Source organism: Callithrix jacchus, chromosome 2, assembly GCF_049354715.1.
Source record: "Callithrix jacchus isolate 240 chromosome 2, calJac240_pri, whole genome shotgun sequence".
Taxonomy (NCBI): domain Eukaryota; kingdom Metazoa; phylum Chordata; class Mammalia; order Primates; family Cebidae; genus Callithrix; species Callithrix jacchus.
In genome coordinates this window covers 194,481,183-194,498,704 of record NC_133503.1, presented here as the reverse complement: position 1 = coordinate 194,498,704, position 17,522 = coordinate 194,481,183, and the positions used below count along the sequence as shown (strand labels likewise).

General features: G+C 43.1%; 1 protein-coding gene across 26 annotated transcripts in view; it reads right to left on the bottom strand.

The window, feature by feature from the left end:
* CTNND2 (catenin delta 2) overlaps positions 1-17,522 on the bottom strand; it is a 967,235-nt gene that overhangs the window by 131,577 nt on the left and 818,136 nt on the right. For all 26 annotated transcript variants that reach the window (XM_035292306.3, XM_035292310.3, XM_017969987.4 and 23 more), the window contains one exon: positions 11,462-11,647. In XM_035292306.3, the coding sequence (XP_035148197.2) occupies positions 11,462-11,647 (186 nt within the window). The remainder of the gene's footprint in view (positions 1-11,461; positions 11,648-17,522) is intronic.

The following is a 17,522-nucleotide window of genomic DNA, read 5'->3' as shown; positions in this document are numbered from 1 at the left end:
AGAGAATGTTTATGTATCTTCATTCCTCAGGTTGCAGTTTAAAAGTAAAGCAGAATAGAGAAAGAAAAAGAAATAGCATGAGGAAAATGGCATTTGTGGTTTTAAAAAAAGTTTTTTTGGCTGGGGTGGTGGCTCACGCCTGCAATCTCAGCACTTTGGGACGCTGAGGTGGGCAGATCACAATGTCAGGAGATCGAGACCATCCTGGCCAACATGGTGAAACCCCTCCTCTACTAAAAATACAAATGGTGCACACCTATAGTCCCAGCTACTCAGGAGGCTGAGGCAGCAGAATCGCTTGAACTGGGGAGACAGAGGTTGCAGTGAGCCAAGACTGCATCACTGTACTCCAGCCTGGTAACAGAGTGAGACTCCATCTCCAAAAAAAAAAAAAAAAAAGGTTTTTGCTGGGTTTCAACTTGTTCCAGCTTGGGGGAAATTTTTAATAAAAATATCCCTTCAATAAAATACTGGCAAGCCGATTGCAACAGCACATCAAAAAACTTATCCATCATGATCAAGTAGGATTCATCCTGGGGATGCAAGGCTGGTTCAACATACGCAAGTCTATCAACGTAATTCACCACATAAACAGAACCAAAAACAAAAACCACATGATTCTCTCAATTGACGCAGAGAAGGCATTCGACAAAATTCAACAGCCCTTTATGCTAAAAGCCCACAATAAACTCGGTATCGATGGAATGTATCTCAAAGTAATAGAGCTATTTATAACAAACCCACAGCCAATATCATACTGAATGGGCAAAAACTGGAAGCATTCCCTTTGAAATCCAGCACTAGACAAAGATGTCCTCTTTCACCACTCCTATTCAATATAGTACTGGAAGTTCTAGCCAGAGCAATCAGGCAAGAAAAAGAAATAAAGGGTATTCAAATAGGAAAGGTGGAAGCCAAATTGTCTCTATTTGCAGATGACATGATAGTATACCTAGAAGACCCCATTGCCTCAGCCCAAAAACTCCAGACACTGATAAGCAACTTCAGCAAAGTCTCAGGATATAAAATCAATGTGCAAAAATCACAAGCATTCCTATACACTAATAACAGACTTAAAAAGAGCCAAATCAAGAACAAAATGCCATTGACAATTGCTACAAAAAGAATAAAATACCTAGGAATACAACTCACAAGGAACGTAAGGGACCTCCTCAAGGAAAACTACAAACCACTGCTCAACGAAAAAAGAGAGGACACAAATAGATGGAGAAACATTCCATGTTCATGGTTAGGAAGAATTAATATCGTGAAAATGGCTATACTGCCCAAAGTAATTTACCGAATCAACGCTATCCCCATCAAGCTACCATTGCCTTTCTTCACAGAACTGGAAAAAACCACCATGAACTTCATATGGAACCAAAAGAGAGCCCGCATAGCCAAGTCAATTCTAAGCAAAAAGAATACAGCGGGGGGCATCACACTACCGGATCAAACTATACTACAAGGCCACAGTAATCAAAACAGCATGGTACTGGTACCAAAACAGAGATATAGACCAATGGAACAAAACATAGGCATTAGAAGCAATACAACATATCTACAACCATATGATCTTTGATAAACCTGACAAAAATAAGCAATGGGGAAAGGATTCCCTGTTTAATAAATGGTGTTGGGACCCCTTCCTGACACCTTACACTAAAATTAACTCCAGATGGATTAAAGACTTAAACATAGACCTGGCACCATAAAAAACCCTAGAAGAAAATCTAGGCAAAACCATTCAGAACATAGGAGTAGGCAAGGACTTCATGACCAAAACACCAAAAGCATTGGCAACAAAAGCCAAAATAGACAAATGGGACCTAATCAAACTCCACAGCTTCTGCACGGCAAAAGAAACAGTCACTAGAGTGAATCGGCAACCAACAGAATGGGCAAAAATTTTTGCAGTTTACCCATCTGTCAAAAGGCTGATATCCAGAATTTACAAAGAACTCAAACAGATTTACAGGAAAAAAACAAACAAGCCCATTCAAAAATGGGCAAAGGATATGAACAGACACTTTACAAAAGAAGACATACATGAGGCCAACAAACATATGGAAAAATGCTCATCATCACTGGTCATTAGGGAGATGCAAATCAAAACCACATTGAGATACCATCTCACACCAGTTAGAATGGTGATCATCAAAAAGCTGGAGACAACAGATGCTGGAGAGGATGTGGAGAAATAGGAATACTTTTACACTGTTGGTGGGAGTGTAAATTAGTTCAACCATTGTGGAAGACAATGTGGCGATTCCTCAAGGCCTTAGAAATAGAAATTCCATTTGACCCAGCAATCCCATTACTGGGTATATATCCAAAGGACTATAAATTGTTCTACTATAAGGACACATACACACGAATGTTCATTGCAGCACTGTTTACAATAGCAAAGACCTGGAACCAACCCAAATGCCCATCAATGATAGACTGGACTGGGAAAATGTGGCACATATACACCATGGAATATTATGCAGCAATCAAAAATGATGAGTTCGTGTCGTTTGTAGGGACATGGATGAATCTGGAGAATATCATTCTCAGCAAACTGACACAAGAACAGAAAATGAAATACTGCATATTCTCACTGATAGGCGGGTGATGAAAAATGAGAATACACGGATACAGGGAAGGGAGTACTAAATACTGGGGTCTATTGGGGGGAATAGGGGAGGGACAGTGGCGGGGGGGGAGCTGGGGAGGGACAGCCTGGGGAGAAATGCCAAATGTGGGTGAAGGGGAGGAAGGCAGCAAAACACACTGCCATGTGTGTGCCTATGCAACGGTCTTGTATGTTCTGCACATGTGCCCCAAAACCTAAAATGCAATAAAAAAAAGTAAATATCCCTTCCTCCTCAGAATTTTACACCTTATGTTTGAGAGTTACAGAAATGTTCCACAATTCTGCATAACATGCTAATTTTCATCTGTTATATTTTAGCAAATAAAATTTACAAAAGTTGTAACCATTCTAAAGTCTTATAGATACTACTTAAATGTTCAAATTACACTTTGTGCAAGTCATTCACATGTTGTCGAACAGGAAAATATACCAAAGAATATATTACTGGCATAGTAATAAGCCTCCACTTATGAATTGTCTTGTTTAGGGAAATTTATAATTTGACACACATACTTAAGAGTTCATAAAGCTAAGGATTAAGGTGGTGATAACCAGAGTATTTGAAAACTGAGTAATTGACAATGAAAGCTCTGTAGGTGACAGACTGGCAGCAAAGCGGTGAGTGTATCTAGATCATAGAACAAACCAATAGATTGATTTTTTGCCACCCAAATAGTGCCTCACTCAATAATGTATCAGCACTTTTTTTTTTTACTGGGGTTCAAATATATGACTGCATGACTAACATCCATAAAAATTTGTCTAACAGTTTCTGTCATTCAATTCCTAAAATTGTATAGAACTGAAAATACGTATTCTCTCATTAAGAAGGTGATGCTCAAAATCTTTTCAGAAAAAAAGAGGATATCAAGCTTCCCAAGATGGGAGGTAAGGGACTGCTAACATTTAGACATGATGCTTTTTGATATGATCACCATAAGCACAGAGGATACACAGTAGCCACTGTAGAAAAGGTCTGCTCAGGAAGAAAATAACATATGTGTGGGGATCTGCTCAATGTGTATGTTAAAAAGAAAGAAACCTTTCTTTGGATTTGCTTTAAATACTTTGGATTCTATGCAGGGCTTACATTCTATTTAGAAGATTTCTATCTCAGTAGGGTTTGAGAATGAAAGAGTGGAAGCCATTTGCTCCTTATATGAAGAGAAAGATGTAAGTTAGGGACAAAAACCTGAAAATAGGCTGGGCACGATTGTTCATGCTCATAATCCCAGCATTTTGGGAGGCTGACGCAGGTGGATCACTTGAGGTCAGGAATTCGAGACCAGCCTGGTCAACATGGTGAAACCTCATCTCTACAAAAATAGAAAAATTAGCTAGGCGAGGTCAGGAGTTTGAGATCAGCCTGGCCAACATGGTGAAATGCTGTCGCTACAAAAATACAAAAATTATTTGGGTGTGGTGGCACACACCTGCAATTTCAGCTACTTAGGAGGTTGAGGCAGGAGAATCACTTGAATCCGGGAGGCAGTGTCTGCAGTGAGCCAAGATGGCGCCACTGCACTCCAGCCTGGACGACAGAGCAAGACTCTGTCTCAAAAACAAAAAAAAACAAAAAACCCCTGAAAGTAAAGATGTCAATATGCTTTATTTAAAAAAAAAGAGATTTTGTAAACATGGGGTTCTTTAAATTATGGGGACTCACAGGACTCCTCTAATGATTACATTCATAAAGCCCCTAATGAATGAGAAGAATTACAAGACAATTTCTTCTCTTCCTTCTGAGCCGTCCTACCACTGCTCTAGTCTTTGATCTCCAGTGCACTGGGCTGAGTACTGAGGAGACGCCAACAAGAAGCAGCGAATGAGTGTGGAGAAGGATTTCCATTTCAGGAGAAAAAGTGCTAAAATAAACAGGTCCTCTTTGCACATGTCATCGGCTTCATACGGTCTCAGCCAATCAAGTTTGTGTGCAGAAAAGGCCTCTTACTGCTGAGTCCTATCTTCAGAACATCAACAGAAAAGGCTGGCTTCACCAGCGGAAAGCATCTCTATTATCCAGATTTCTCTACCAATTAGGGAGCATCACAGTCATCACATATGTGCAGGCTCACTTTCATTTTTTAAGATCTTTCAGTGAAATCAACAACAGACCAGAGATACTGCAAGATAAAGGGAGTAGATGTGCAGCATCAGGGAAACGTTCTGATTTTAAGATCCCACTCTTTCCTTTCAGGGGAAGTCACACATTGCAAAATGTAGGAAGGAAAGATGGTTCTAAGTAGGTAAACTGTCAGAGAATGTTCTCTCAAGCAGGGTCTTGTTTAATGAAGCTGCAGCCAGCTCTACCTCCTTTAAAAAGCAACAATCCAAACCCAAGTCCATCCCCCATCTGCCACCTTGCTTGGCTTGCTTTGAACAGCAGGGTTATTACATAATTTGCCTTTATAGTGTTTCATAGCCACTTCCAGCTTTTGGGGGCTTAAAGGTGGAAGGATAGAGGTGATGGGTATTTAAAAACTCTGGTTAAGTGTAAAAAGCCAGATAGAAATGATTCTTTGTGTTGATTCTTAAGAATTTCAAAGATAAGGGTATGCCAGTATCTGAATCCCCCTAGGAGCTGTTCAGAAGACTTCGGCTGCAGCTGAGGCTGAGGCTGTGCAAAGAGGGAGTCGAGCTGATGGCTAATTATCTGTATTTATGTGGCACTGCATTGTCTCCAGGCTCTCCTTGCAAAAGAAAGAAGGGGTTTTGCATTTGAGAGATTAGAAATTCTCATTGAAGAGGCAGGATGAGGTGTCATCTGAACAAAGCATTAGAGCAGAAGAGATTCAGGAATAGCCTTGCTGATGTACCTCCTTCTGTGGGGTGCCAAGGGACCAGGTGGGCACACATCCCTCAGGAGTGAGGCTGGTAATACTGCCCACTCCACAGACTGTCATTACAAGACCGGCCACTGTGCTGTGCCCTATAAAGGACAGCTGTCAAGGCTGCTCATATGACTGGGCCTGACTGTCCCTTCCCGAAGTCACTGTGATGGAACCAACTGGGGCATCACTGATGCTCATCTAGAATTCTCTCTGCTACTAATTTGCCATCCACATCTAGGGAAACCTGGGCCATGGCCGTCCCTGTTCCTGCCTTCTAAAGGGGCTTTGTCCCTGATGTGCCAACCTCCTTTGGATAATCCTGTGGTCTTGGTTATTCGTTATATGTTTGGTGATAGGTCCTTCAAAAGACAATGTAGTCCAATGTTCTCAACCAGCAATTTTAACACCCAGGGGGACAAGCAGCAATGTCTGGGCATTTTTGGTAGTCATGGCTACGGCAGAAGGTGCTACTGGCATCCCGTGGGTAGAGTCCAGGGAGGCTGGCAAATACCCTGCAGTGCGCAGGCCAGCTCCCTGCAACAGAGAGGTATGCCACCCCAGTTGTGACCGGTGTTGAAGTCCAGAAGCCCTGGTCAAGTTGTAAAAGACAGTGTTGATGGTGTGGAAGACTGAGAGACAAAATGCAATCAAGAAAACTAAATGAGACACCTGAGACAGGATTTTAAGTCTATGAACTCACTGAAACTAAAAGAGCAGCATTTTTAAGTGACAGGCTCTATTTTCTACTAGAGGGAAGAAAGAAGTAGAGGAATCTGGTTCATCCATGGATAATGGCAGAGGAGAAGTGCTGCACGAAAATGTGCAGCCGTGATCTTTGCAGGCTCATGAGATATGCTGCTTCCAGGACATGAAATATCATGCCTTGAGTCCACAAGTTCTGGCATATGGCGAGGTGAAAGCCAAGGGAGACTGTAGTAGAACTGGCCAAGAGGAACGGGCGGCAGCTGAAAGAAGCAGATGGTTAGAAAGAAAATGCTATTAAGCGGCAAAAGAAAATGTATGTTACTAATAAGAAAATGAAAACTGGGAAAAAAAGAAAAATAACCTGTGATATTGGGAAATAAAACCTAGGCACAACCAAATGTCGTGAAGAGCAGATTCATGAAGTGGTAAGAAAAAATCGAGGCCATGAACAGAAAGTGTCAATGACATTTAGAGTGATTAAGATAAATTCCGGTTTGTGTATTCAGTCCAAAAACATGCATTTGGTCTAGCTATTTCACTTCTAAGAATTTATTCTTAAGAAGTGATTAAGGGGGTAGGTGAGATTTAACTACACAGATGTGGATTACAGTTTACATTAGTAGAAACTTGGAAGCAACCTCGTGTTCTAAGAACAGGGGATTGGTATCCTCCGCCATGGAATTCACAGTAGCTCTCCCGCATGCCAGTCTGAAGAAGTTCACCGGCAAGGAAAGAAGTCAGTCTGTGCTAATGATGAGCTGCCATAAAGCGGTCAGCAGAAGATGCAGAGCAGACTGTGCTACACCTGTCCTGCCCTCAGTGTGCAGCAAGGTGGGCGGTGGGGGCTGTCACCTGGGGGCAGGTAATAAGAGGCTGAACTCTTTGCAGGGAATGTATAGGCAGTGAAATGAATACATGTTGGGTTTTGGTTCATTACCATGTGCAGATAATGCTAAATGATTTCACTGGTAAGAGACCCCTCCTCATAGGGACAGAGCCCCTCCTCATAGGGACACAGAGCCCCTCCTCACTGCACACTCTGAATAGGCCACTTTGTGCCTTCTTTTTTTATTAACAGAATGCCCAAGGTTCACCTAGGGTAACAGTTGTCCCAAGAGACTACAATTCCCAGCCTCTCTCGCAGCTCTGGTGCTACTATGAGCCAGTCTTGGCCACAGGGATGTAACAGTGATGCGTGAAACTTCTGGGTGGAGCCCTAAAGGAAAGGGTGTTCCTGTCTTCTTTCCCCCATTTCCGCTTCTGAGCTATGGATGTGAAGAGCCAGAATCTGGACCATGAGGAGGAAGGCAGCACCCTAAAGATGAGATCCCCCAAAAATACAAGGAGCCCAACCTCTGAAGACTCAAGAGATCAGAGTTCTACATCAGTGGAAATATCAACTATAAGACCTTATGAATTTTACTGTCTGATATGGGCCCTAACAGAAAAACATCTGAAAGGATACATGCCCAGGTGTAAGTTGTCATTGTGAATCTCTCTAGGAGGAGGCACGCTGACGGTATGGGTATTATTTTCTTCTTGTAGTTTAGTGCTTTTTTACTCACATATTACTTACATGGTAAGTGTGTACATGTATACCCAGATATTTATCATTAGTATCTATTTTGTCTGGAATGAGAAGAAACTATTATTTAAAGTGCCAATCTCCATTGTGGTCATTTGAGCTAGTAATAAAATTCATGCTTGTGCCTTGGGACATTGCACGCTGTTTATTTAGCCTTAGGGTCTCACTTTGGGGTAAAGAGCATCCATATGACACAGCAGGCAGCGTGTGAGCTTTGGAAGAAGGGGTAGCCAACACGGATACCCTGAAAACCCAAGGAAACCTCGTAGGTGATGGGACTTCATCTCATAATGCCTTCCGTGCAAAGAATTCATTTAGTCTGGCAGGATCAAAAGTCCTGCTTCTCCAGGGATACTTTGAAACACACACACACACACACACATATATATTTGTTGCATATAAACTTAAGTTCTTAGATGATAATAGCAATTTGGATGGTGCATTCATTTTGGTGGCGATGGCAGATTGAGAATTATGACTAACAATGAGATAAAGGCAGCACCGTCATGAAAGGCTGAGGAACAGCTCAAAACACGGTGGGGGGTAGTGGGGGTGGTGGCAGCCGAAGATGCTTGGCTCACAGTGGCCCTTGGGGTCAGGTCTAACCAAGAAAGACCCAGACAAGTCTGGGAAAAGTCACAGCTATGAGCATCCATCCACAATTAAACTCACAGCAAGAGCTAAGGGCCACCATAGGCCACAGCCTAATTGGGACCAGGCATTGGGCTGTAAGTCACAGACTGAATATAAGACCCACACAGTGCTTTGCCTCAGAAAATCCACTCTTTTTGGGGATCAATTGCTATACTTAACCCATCATATGATAATAACTAGCAGAGAAGTTTAAATAAAATTATGGAGAAGTAGATTAGGGAGCAGTTGTTTACTTGAAAGAAGTCTTGGAAAAACAGAGGGGATGTTTTATGTGCTCTTGAAAGATTATTCTCTAAGTAGTGGAGTGGGACAAGGGAGTGCCAGGTAGTGGAACGGCATGAACAGAAGCCTAGAGGCTGGGCTGCGGGACCCTCAGACAGGCCTGGAAAGTGTACAGGGAAGAAGCCTTCGAAGTTCTTCCAAGACATGTCTTTCATCATGGAAAAAATAAGGGGATATGGGAGTTTTACACAGAAGCCCATTCCTATTGCTTTCTGCATAAATTATCATCCTGTATATCACAGGTGAATCTTCCCACTGATTTATGCCTTTGGCATCTACAACTTAAGAGGTGAAAAGAGCAAAAGCATCTACTCTTAAATTGACTTCAGTACACTCAGCTATGAAACAAAGATGATCATGAAAGAGGGCCTACCGGCTAAAAACAGTGGATCAGAATCCTGTTCGAATTCTGACAGGTTTGTGTCCTCACCCATGTGGATAGATACATAGTTTTTACCCATTTGAATTAAATAATTTTAAATTGATTTATAAGCCAAAAAGGGAGGTTTAGAATTCCAGCAGATCCTGCTTATTTAGTTTTTGCTTTTCTTAGTGACCCTCTGCACATGGTCAGTCTCACACTGAGAGCGTCTTGAAGAAGGTCTGACCTGACCAGCAGCTGGTGGAGGACAGTGTCCCGTCACCTCCAAACTACATTTACACAGCACCGTCCTCTGGACACCATCACAGGCTCATTGGCTGTACCCCACGTCAAAAAACAAACCAAAACACGCTTATTGCTACAAAGGTGCAAAAAGTAAATGAATCCATGTTGTCTCCTCCTATTTCCACGGACCCCAAATTTTGGATTCCGCCCACCAACTTTTCAGTTACAGGCTGCTGGCACCAAGGCCTGCAGAGGGAAGGGAGGGTCCTGCTGGGGGAGATGCGCCTTCTTGGCAGATGACACGCAGACTGTTTCATGGGCGGCTTGCCCAAAATGGACTAGAGTAACTAGCAATTCCTTAGAATTCAGTCACAGGCACAGAGCAGGTTCAGAAATGGTTGGGTTTGCAAGGATCTCTTAGACCAGAATGTGATGCATAGAGTGTCCAACACTTCTGCACACGGGGGCTCGGAGTCTGATACTTCCAGTATGCTTCAATAGCAACTACTTCTTGAACTAAGAGCATGCATGCAACATGTCTTTGTGTCATATATTTTCTTGGGTTATCCCTACAGGGATTTTAAAAGACGTTTCTGAGATTCTTCTTATAGCTAAATTTGACATGCAGAATATCATAGTGTCTTTTTAAGGTTAACAATACCAATGCCAAATGTGAGGGTCAACATAAATTTCTGGAACAGAAAAAGCTCTGGAGGCATTCATCAGCCAATTATTATTTGGATCGATTTTACTCCTGTTACATTTGGCTCCTCTGTCCTGGAAGTCTGTGTTGTAGACTAGATAACTTTTCATGTTAAATAATCTCTTAAACCTGTCACTGAGGTTTGAAAAATCTATTTGAAAAAAAAAAACCACATTTTTATAAGCATATATTAACTTAGTGCCTTTTTGAACACTATTTTTCAATGCCATTTGCAAAGATTATACATGTAATTTCCATTGTAGAAAATTTATAAATACAGAAATACAAAAATAATCCATCATCTTCTCTGGGATCTTACTCTGCTTTTTCAAGAAACACATATATTTTGTACATGCAAATAGCATTTTGTATTTGCATATGACATATAATACAAACCTGGCCAGCCTGTGTCTGTATCATCTATACCTGTATTTATGTACACACTTGTTATTATGTTGCTTTTTTCACTTTACTTGTATTGTATATTTTCTCTACTCTCCAAATACTCTTTAAAAGCCTGACTTAGCATGTAGTAAAGATTCCAGGGACAAATGATATCCATCTTTAATCTGCAAAGACAGCACTTTGTGTAAGTTCCTTGATGAGGTAAATCAGTTTCCAGGCCCTGAAGTTAGCCTCTGTTTCGGTGTTAGCAAAGGTAGGGACACTTTGATCTCCCATCACTCTCTGTCCTGGTGGGGCCTGTGGTGAGGGGTTTGGTTTCTCAGGAGCTTCCCGGGACAGGGGCAGAGGCTGTGCATTATGTTCATGATGTGCATCATGTTCAGGGGTGCTGCCTAGCGGCCTTCGTTTAGCTGTAGGGGAACCGCCTTCCAGCGACAACAGGTGAGGGCCATTCCGTTCTCAAGTGGCCTCTGGCTCCAGCTAAACACTGTTCTGAATTCATCTGAATTGTCAACCCCACAGCCAAGCTTCTAATGCCATCCTGTGGAAGGGCTGTGAATTCTCTGTTACCCTCCCCCCCATTTCCAATGGGAAGTGTGAGACCGACAATCCAAACCCTTCGAAACCATCGATTAAATACATGTTGGATCTTGAGTCACCCTCTCTCTGTTTCCCTTCACATCTCCTATCCCACCCATCCCTGTCACCCGGATGGCGCCAAGCCCGGCTCCAACAGTGCCCTCGGTAAATGTGTGAATTAACACAGCGCCTACTCAGAGGTGGGATGTCAGAGCTTGCTAGGGGCTCAGGTGGCTTTTTTTTCTTTTTTAAGAAAGTTCCTATCTTGGCTCAACTGTGAGGTGTGGGGGAAGTCATTTCATGTCCCACTGTCTCAGCTGTGAAATTCCCACAGGAAGACTGTGCAGATGGATGAGTGATTTTTACCTCCTGATGAAAATGCAGGGCTCACTCTCTATATATACAGAGGAAATATTAAAGTTGCAATTAGGGAAGGGGGTAATTGCATGCAGCTGCAAGCAGCCTGCATCACCTGATCTTGGGATTTCTTTTTCTTCTTCTTCTTGCCCCAGCAACCAGAGCTCTCTGCGTCCTTGCCATTGGCCTCGCCACAGAGTAGCCCGTCCAGCTCATCCGTGCCCATGTGCTGTCCCTGAGACGTTTCTGCCGCCAGCCGGTACGAGAGGTTTCTTAAAATGCACACACAGTTTTCAACGGTCTGCAGAACCCAAAAAAGAAAAGGGGGAAACAGAGGAAGGAATGAATAAAACTAGCACTCAGAACTCCATTCTTCCACCTGGAAAGGCATCTTTCTCCATGGACACATTTTTCTTTGGAAGTTTAGCAGCCAGTTTCTGAAAGCACCACGGACAGCCACAGCGCAAAACAATTAGAGAAAGTTGGAAAGGTCTTAGGACCTTCCCCCGCAACAAACAAACTACGTGCCAGAAGTTACTTCTATAAACATCTGTCATTGTTGATTGAAATTCAAGCGTGAGAAGGGAAGAATGTACAACCACGAGAGATCCCAAATATCCACTAACAGACAGCACTCCCACCACTGACTCCCCAACTGGGGACTGGGGATCGGGTAATGAGGAGTCACAGACTTAGAATTTCTGTCAGGTCTGGTGGGTGACACAGTTACTGCCCACCAGAGCATTTTCTGAGTGTCAAAGAAGCCACGGGTGCAAACCAGGGTTGTCCCAGGCAAGTGAGTGGCTGTGATCACCTGGGGGCATAAGTATTTTTAGTCTGCATTCTTTTTGAGATGGCTGACACTCATGTTCTCTTAGCAAAAAGGTTAAACTGTGGTTAAGGATATACGTTGTGGAGCTGGACACGTGTAGAACCCTAGATGTCTGATTTAGCTGTGGGACTTTGGACAATGCACTTGACATCTCTGGGACTCAGTGCTCCCCTCTGTAAAATGGGCACAGCAGGACCCACATGTTAGGTTGCTTGTGCATTAGGGGAGCTAAAATATGTGTGTGTGGTATGCAGAATAATGGCCCTCACACGAGGTCTACATCCTAGTCTCTGGAACCTGCGAATATGTTGGGTCACATGGCTGGAAGGAGGTGGGAATTACTAAGCTAATCAGTTGCTTGCCAGGTAGGAGGTTATCTGGATTGTTCAGGTGGGCTTGTGTCATCACAAGGGGCCTGTATGTCAAAGACAAAGGCAGGAGAGTCACAGTGATATGAGAAGGATGTGGCTGGCCATTGCCGGATCTGAAGATGGTGGAAGGGGCCACAAGCCAAGGTATGAGGGCATTGTCTAGATGCTGAAATAGGGAAGAAAACGAATTCTCCCCAAAACCTCAAGAAGGAACACAGATCTTAGGTCATTTTAATTTTATACCAATGAGACCTATTTCAGACTCCTGGTCTCTAGAGCTATAAGATCATAAATGTGTGTTGGGTTCAGCCACCAAGATTGTGGTCATTGGTTATGACAGAACAGGAAAGTAACAAGCACACAAGTACTGGGAAGAAAGCCGGAGCACACTAAATGCTCTTCAAAGGTTCATATCATCAACAATGGCAGGAGACGGCACAGTGCGGAGGTCCAGAGCATGTGACGTAGGGCTACCAGCTTGGCTTCCAATCCTGGGCCCACCATTTCACAAGCCGTGGGACCTTGGGCAAAGTGCTGAATCCTTCTGTGCTTCTATTTCCTCATTTGCAAGCTGAGGGTCACATTAATAGTATCATGTACGGGGCTACAATGAGGCTTAATAAGCTAATAGATATAGTTCTTTGAACAGTGTCTGCTCAACAGTGTTGGCTAAAATATCAGTTGTAATAACTTCTGATTGCTAAGAAGAGGGGTGAGCAAACTGCTGCCCATGGGTCTCATCTAGCCCACAGCCAGTTTTACAAACTGGCTATTTTACTGGAGGACAGCCATGCCCATTTGTTCATGAATGTCTGTGGCTGCTTTCATGCTACGATGCAGAATTACATTGTTGTGACTGAGACAATTTGGCCCACAAAGCTGGAAATATTTATTCTCTGACCTTTTGCAGAAAAAGTTTGCCGGTTAAGACAAAACTGACCTTTTGATTCCAGGAACCACGGAAAGAGGGGGAAAATACCCAATTTTTAAAAGAGGTGAATTAATGGTGAGAAAAAAAAATAAACTGAGCCAAGTTTTATTTTAAGAACCTTACCAAGTTGGCTATCATTTTTCAGGCAGGTGCTACGTAACAGCCACCCGTGAAGGCACATAACACAATTCCACTGTACGGGTGAAGGGGAGAAGAGCCGAAACTGTGAGTATCTCCCACCAGATGGAGCTGCTTCTGTGCAGTCCTGGGGTGGGACTGGAATGGGCCAGGGCTGCTGGGATCAGGATCCTGCACTGCTTCCCTCCCTTGGCTGGAATTTGGTGGAAGGTAACGGGTGCCTTGTCCTTATTACCAAGGCCGTGAAAATCTATGAGGAAAACTAGTTTTCAGGAAATATCTCTGGAGCCTTTATCATTCCACACCTTTCTTGTCAGCTTTTCAAGGTGTCATGGGCTGCTAATCCCGCAGGCTCTGAGTCAACCTGATTTTCTATTCCAAGCATCCTCTCAGCATCAAAAACTGGACTGGCTGGCATGAAAGCAGGTAAACTCAGGGCGATGCATGAAAGAGAAACGATTCTCATTGAAAGGAAAATGTTATAGCATAAGTCAGAATGATTTTTAAATCAGCTCAAACTGATTTTTCTTACATCAAAGACTTGGAAGAATAAACTTCTTCCTCATCCCACTGTTCGTCTTCCCCAGAGGCATTGCTGCTCCCCTGTTTAACAAATGACTACTGGGGAATAAATCTGCAGTTGTGAAAAATGCTTTATAATCGAGCTGCAGCTGGGGAAATGATTTGGGAAGAAGAGAGAAAAAGTGGGGATGGGGTTGGGTGGGGAGGGAGGAATGGGGGAAGGAATGTCACAGGGACCACACTTAACACTCAGTTAAGCCTCCTGGAGTTTCTCAGTCTGGCTTGGTTTGGAGGAGTTACTTAATTCATGAGCTTTTCTTTAAGGGACGGAGAGAAAGAGAAGACAAATCCTTGAGATCCCAGCAGGAGCATGGCAGCTGGTAGCTTTGCTTGGGATGTCCATTGCTGTCAGCAGGGCTCTCAGCAGTTCATTTCGATTATCAGGGTCACTTTGACTCCTTATTTTCTATTAGAAAGGGTTAATCTGGAAGTTGTAATAGTGGTCTACCATATGTTATCCAGTCAACACACTGGTCCAACTGTAGGACCAGAGCCACAATCTTGTGTGGAATCCAGGCTCTTTTATGTATTAACTTCTTGGGCCTTAACGAGAAGGTGTACTCATTCAGCCCCATCGCCGTCAAGTTGTCATTGTTAAAGCTCAAGAGCAGCCAAGCAGAGGGCTGAGTAGAAAATGATGGCACAATAATAATATTTTAAAACAGTAATAACAGGTGCTGCATAAAAATAATATGTAGCACAATCCAGCCAGTGAAGCACCTGCTGAGTAACTGATCACACCTGATCCTTTCAACAGCGTTGGCCTTCAGCTATGATTATGCTCCTTGTCACAGAGTTGAGGTCACTTGGGTGTGACCCTCCAGACAGTGGGAGGTGGAGATGGCACAGTGCACTGGCCCTGTCTTGATGCCAGCTCAGGGCTCTTCTTACTCCACCAGGGATACCTGGGTTTTCTGACTCCAGCCGTGAATATTCCCAATTATTTCAACTTCCCCTTTTGGGGAAAATTCGGACATTAGAAAAGATGAACTACAATGTCTCCCAGGGTTTTAGGAGTCTGGTCATCTGAAACATCAGAAAGAAGATGTTCGTGCCATGTGGATTCTTGGCATGGCTCTTGAAGAGTGCCTAAACCTTTGGTGCTGGTGACCACACGTGGCTGAAGCATGAGGCTGTTGACTCTTATTTTCAGCTGCAAGGTCCAGCTAGTATCAAAGCTCTTTTCATAACCATCACAGTGAAAGGTGTAGTCTCCCAGCGCCTCACCTTTTCACCATTCTGAATATGAGGATGCCGAGCACCGTCATAAAAAAAAGCCTCACTGGTTTGCTTTCAGGAGCTCTTTGAAAACGCAGGTGTCTATTATGCTAACAAGCATTTGTAAATACTCAGGACATCTTGACTGGTCGCTTGATTAGGGATTTAATTTTCCTGCCGATGATATTAAAAGGTCTAAAATGGTCACTTAAGGGCTTCTGTGAAAAGGGAATGCTTACTCTTTGGTCCATCATGTTCATCTTTGAAATTGAAAACACACAGTCAATGAATGGATGTGAGCCTAACTGCACAGAAGTTAAAAGATGACAAGCGGTGCTCATAATTGCAGTGGACCAGTACTCACAGAGCTGAAGTCCCAGAAGTACCTTGCATTCAAATCTTTGGGGAGGAAGACTCAGGCATCAGTGATTTTCTTTTTTTTTGAGACGGAGTTTCCCTCTTATTACCTAGGCTGGAGTACAATGGTGCAATCTCAGCACACCGCAACCTCCACCTCCTGGGTTCAGGCAATTCTCCTGCCTCAGCCTCCTGAGCAGCTGGGATTACAGGCACGCGCCACCATGCCAAGCTAATTTCTTGTATTTTTAGTAGAGACGGGGTTTCACCATGTTGACCAGGATGGTCTCGATCTCTTGACCTCATGATCCACCCGCCTCGGCTTCCCAAAGTGCTGGGATTACAGGCGTCAGCGCATCAGTGATTTTCTAAATTTCTTGGTAACTCTAATGTGTAGTCAGGGTTGAGAAGTGCTACGTTCACTTATACACACAGCCAATTCATGACTACATGGATAGAAACACTTATATGTTCTTTATCTGACTTTGTAACTAAATTACATTATACCAGATTCCTAATTAGAGAGTCATATTAAAGCTCTACCTACTATGGCAGGTTCTTAATCTAAGATGCACATCAAATGACTTGATGAACTTCTAAAGGTACAAAAACTTGAGACCAGAGTTAGACAGCTGGGTTCAGAGGACTGCAATAGGGTCTGGGCAGATGTGTTTACATGAACACTCCAAAGGCACTTCTCATAAAGAGACAGAATGAAAATCACAGGATTAAGGCTGAGGTTCATAACCAGGGATAATATTGCTCTCCACAGTATGTATGACAGTGTCTGGAGATGTTTTTGTTTGTTACTCGGGTGGGGATGGGCTGCTCTTGGTATCCAGTGGGCAGAGGCCAGGGATGTTGCTAAGCATCCTGCAGTGCATGAGACAGTCCCATGACAAAGAATAACTCAGCCAAAATTGTCGATAAGGGTGGCTCTTGAGAAATCCTTATTAAGAAATCACATGCTCATACCTGCATTACTTAATGAGTATTGGTAAAGTTTGTGTTTGTAACAGAATATTATGAAATCACTTATCAAACATATGAATGAATCAAACTTATTTAAGACTAAACAAAATGGCTCAAACACTGGAAAAGCCCACCCAATTCTATTCTGGCATGTGAACTAAGATACTGAATAGACTTTGGTGATTTATTATGTTGGGAAGCCTCATTTATTTAGCATTGTAACATTTATTTAGACCTTGCAGGCCTTTTAAAATGGCACACTTAATGTAATTAACAGTTGTTAAAAAGCAAGTTTATAAGACTATGGGATTATTCAAATCTTAGGGCTGGACGCAGTGGCTCACACCTGTAATCTCAGCACTTTGAGAGCCAAGGTGAGCAGATCACTTGAGGTCAGGTGTTTCAGAGCAGCCTGGCCAACGTGAAACTCTGTCTCTACTAAAAACACAAAAAATAGGCAGGCGTGGTGGTGCACACCTGTAATCTCAGCTACTTAGGAGGCCGAGGCAGGAGAATCACTTGAACCTAGGAGGTGAAAGTTGCAGTGAGCCTTGATTGCACCATTGCACTCCTGGGTGACAGAGCCTGGGTTACAGAATGAGGCTCTGTCAGGTAGTTTTAACCTCTTGTCTTTTCTTTTGAAAGTAGATTACATTAAAAGCCAGGTCGTTTTAACGTCGTCTTTTCTTTTGAAAGTGGATTACATTAAATAAAAACCAGAAGCCTGTGAGCAATGTTTATACACTCAACCGGAACACCTGTGGTCTGAGTATCT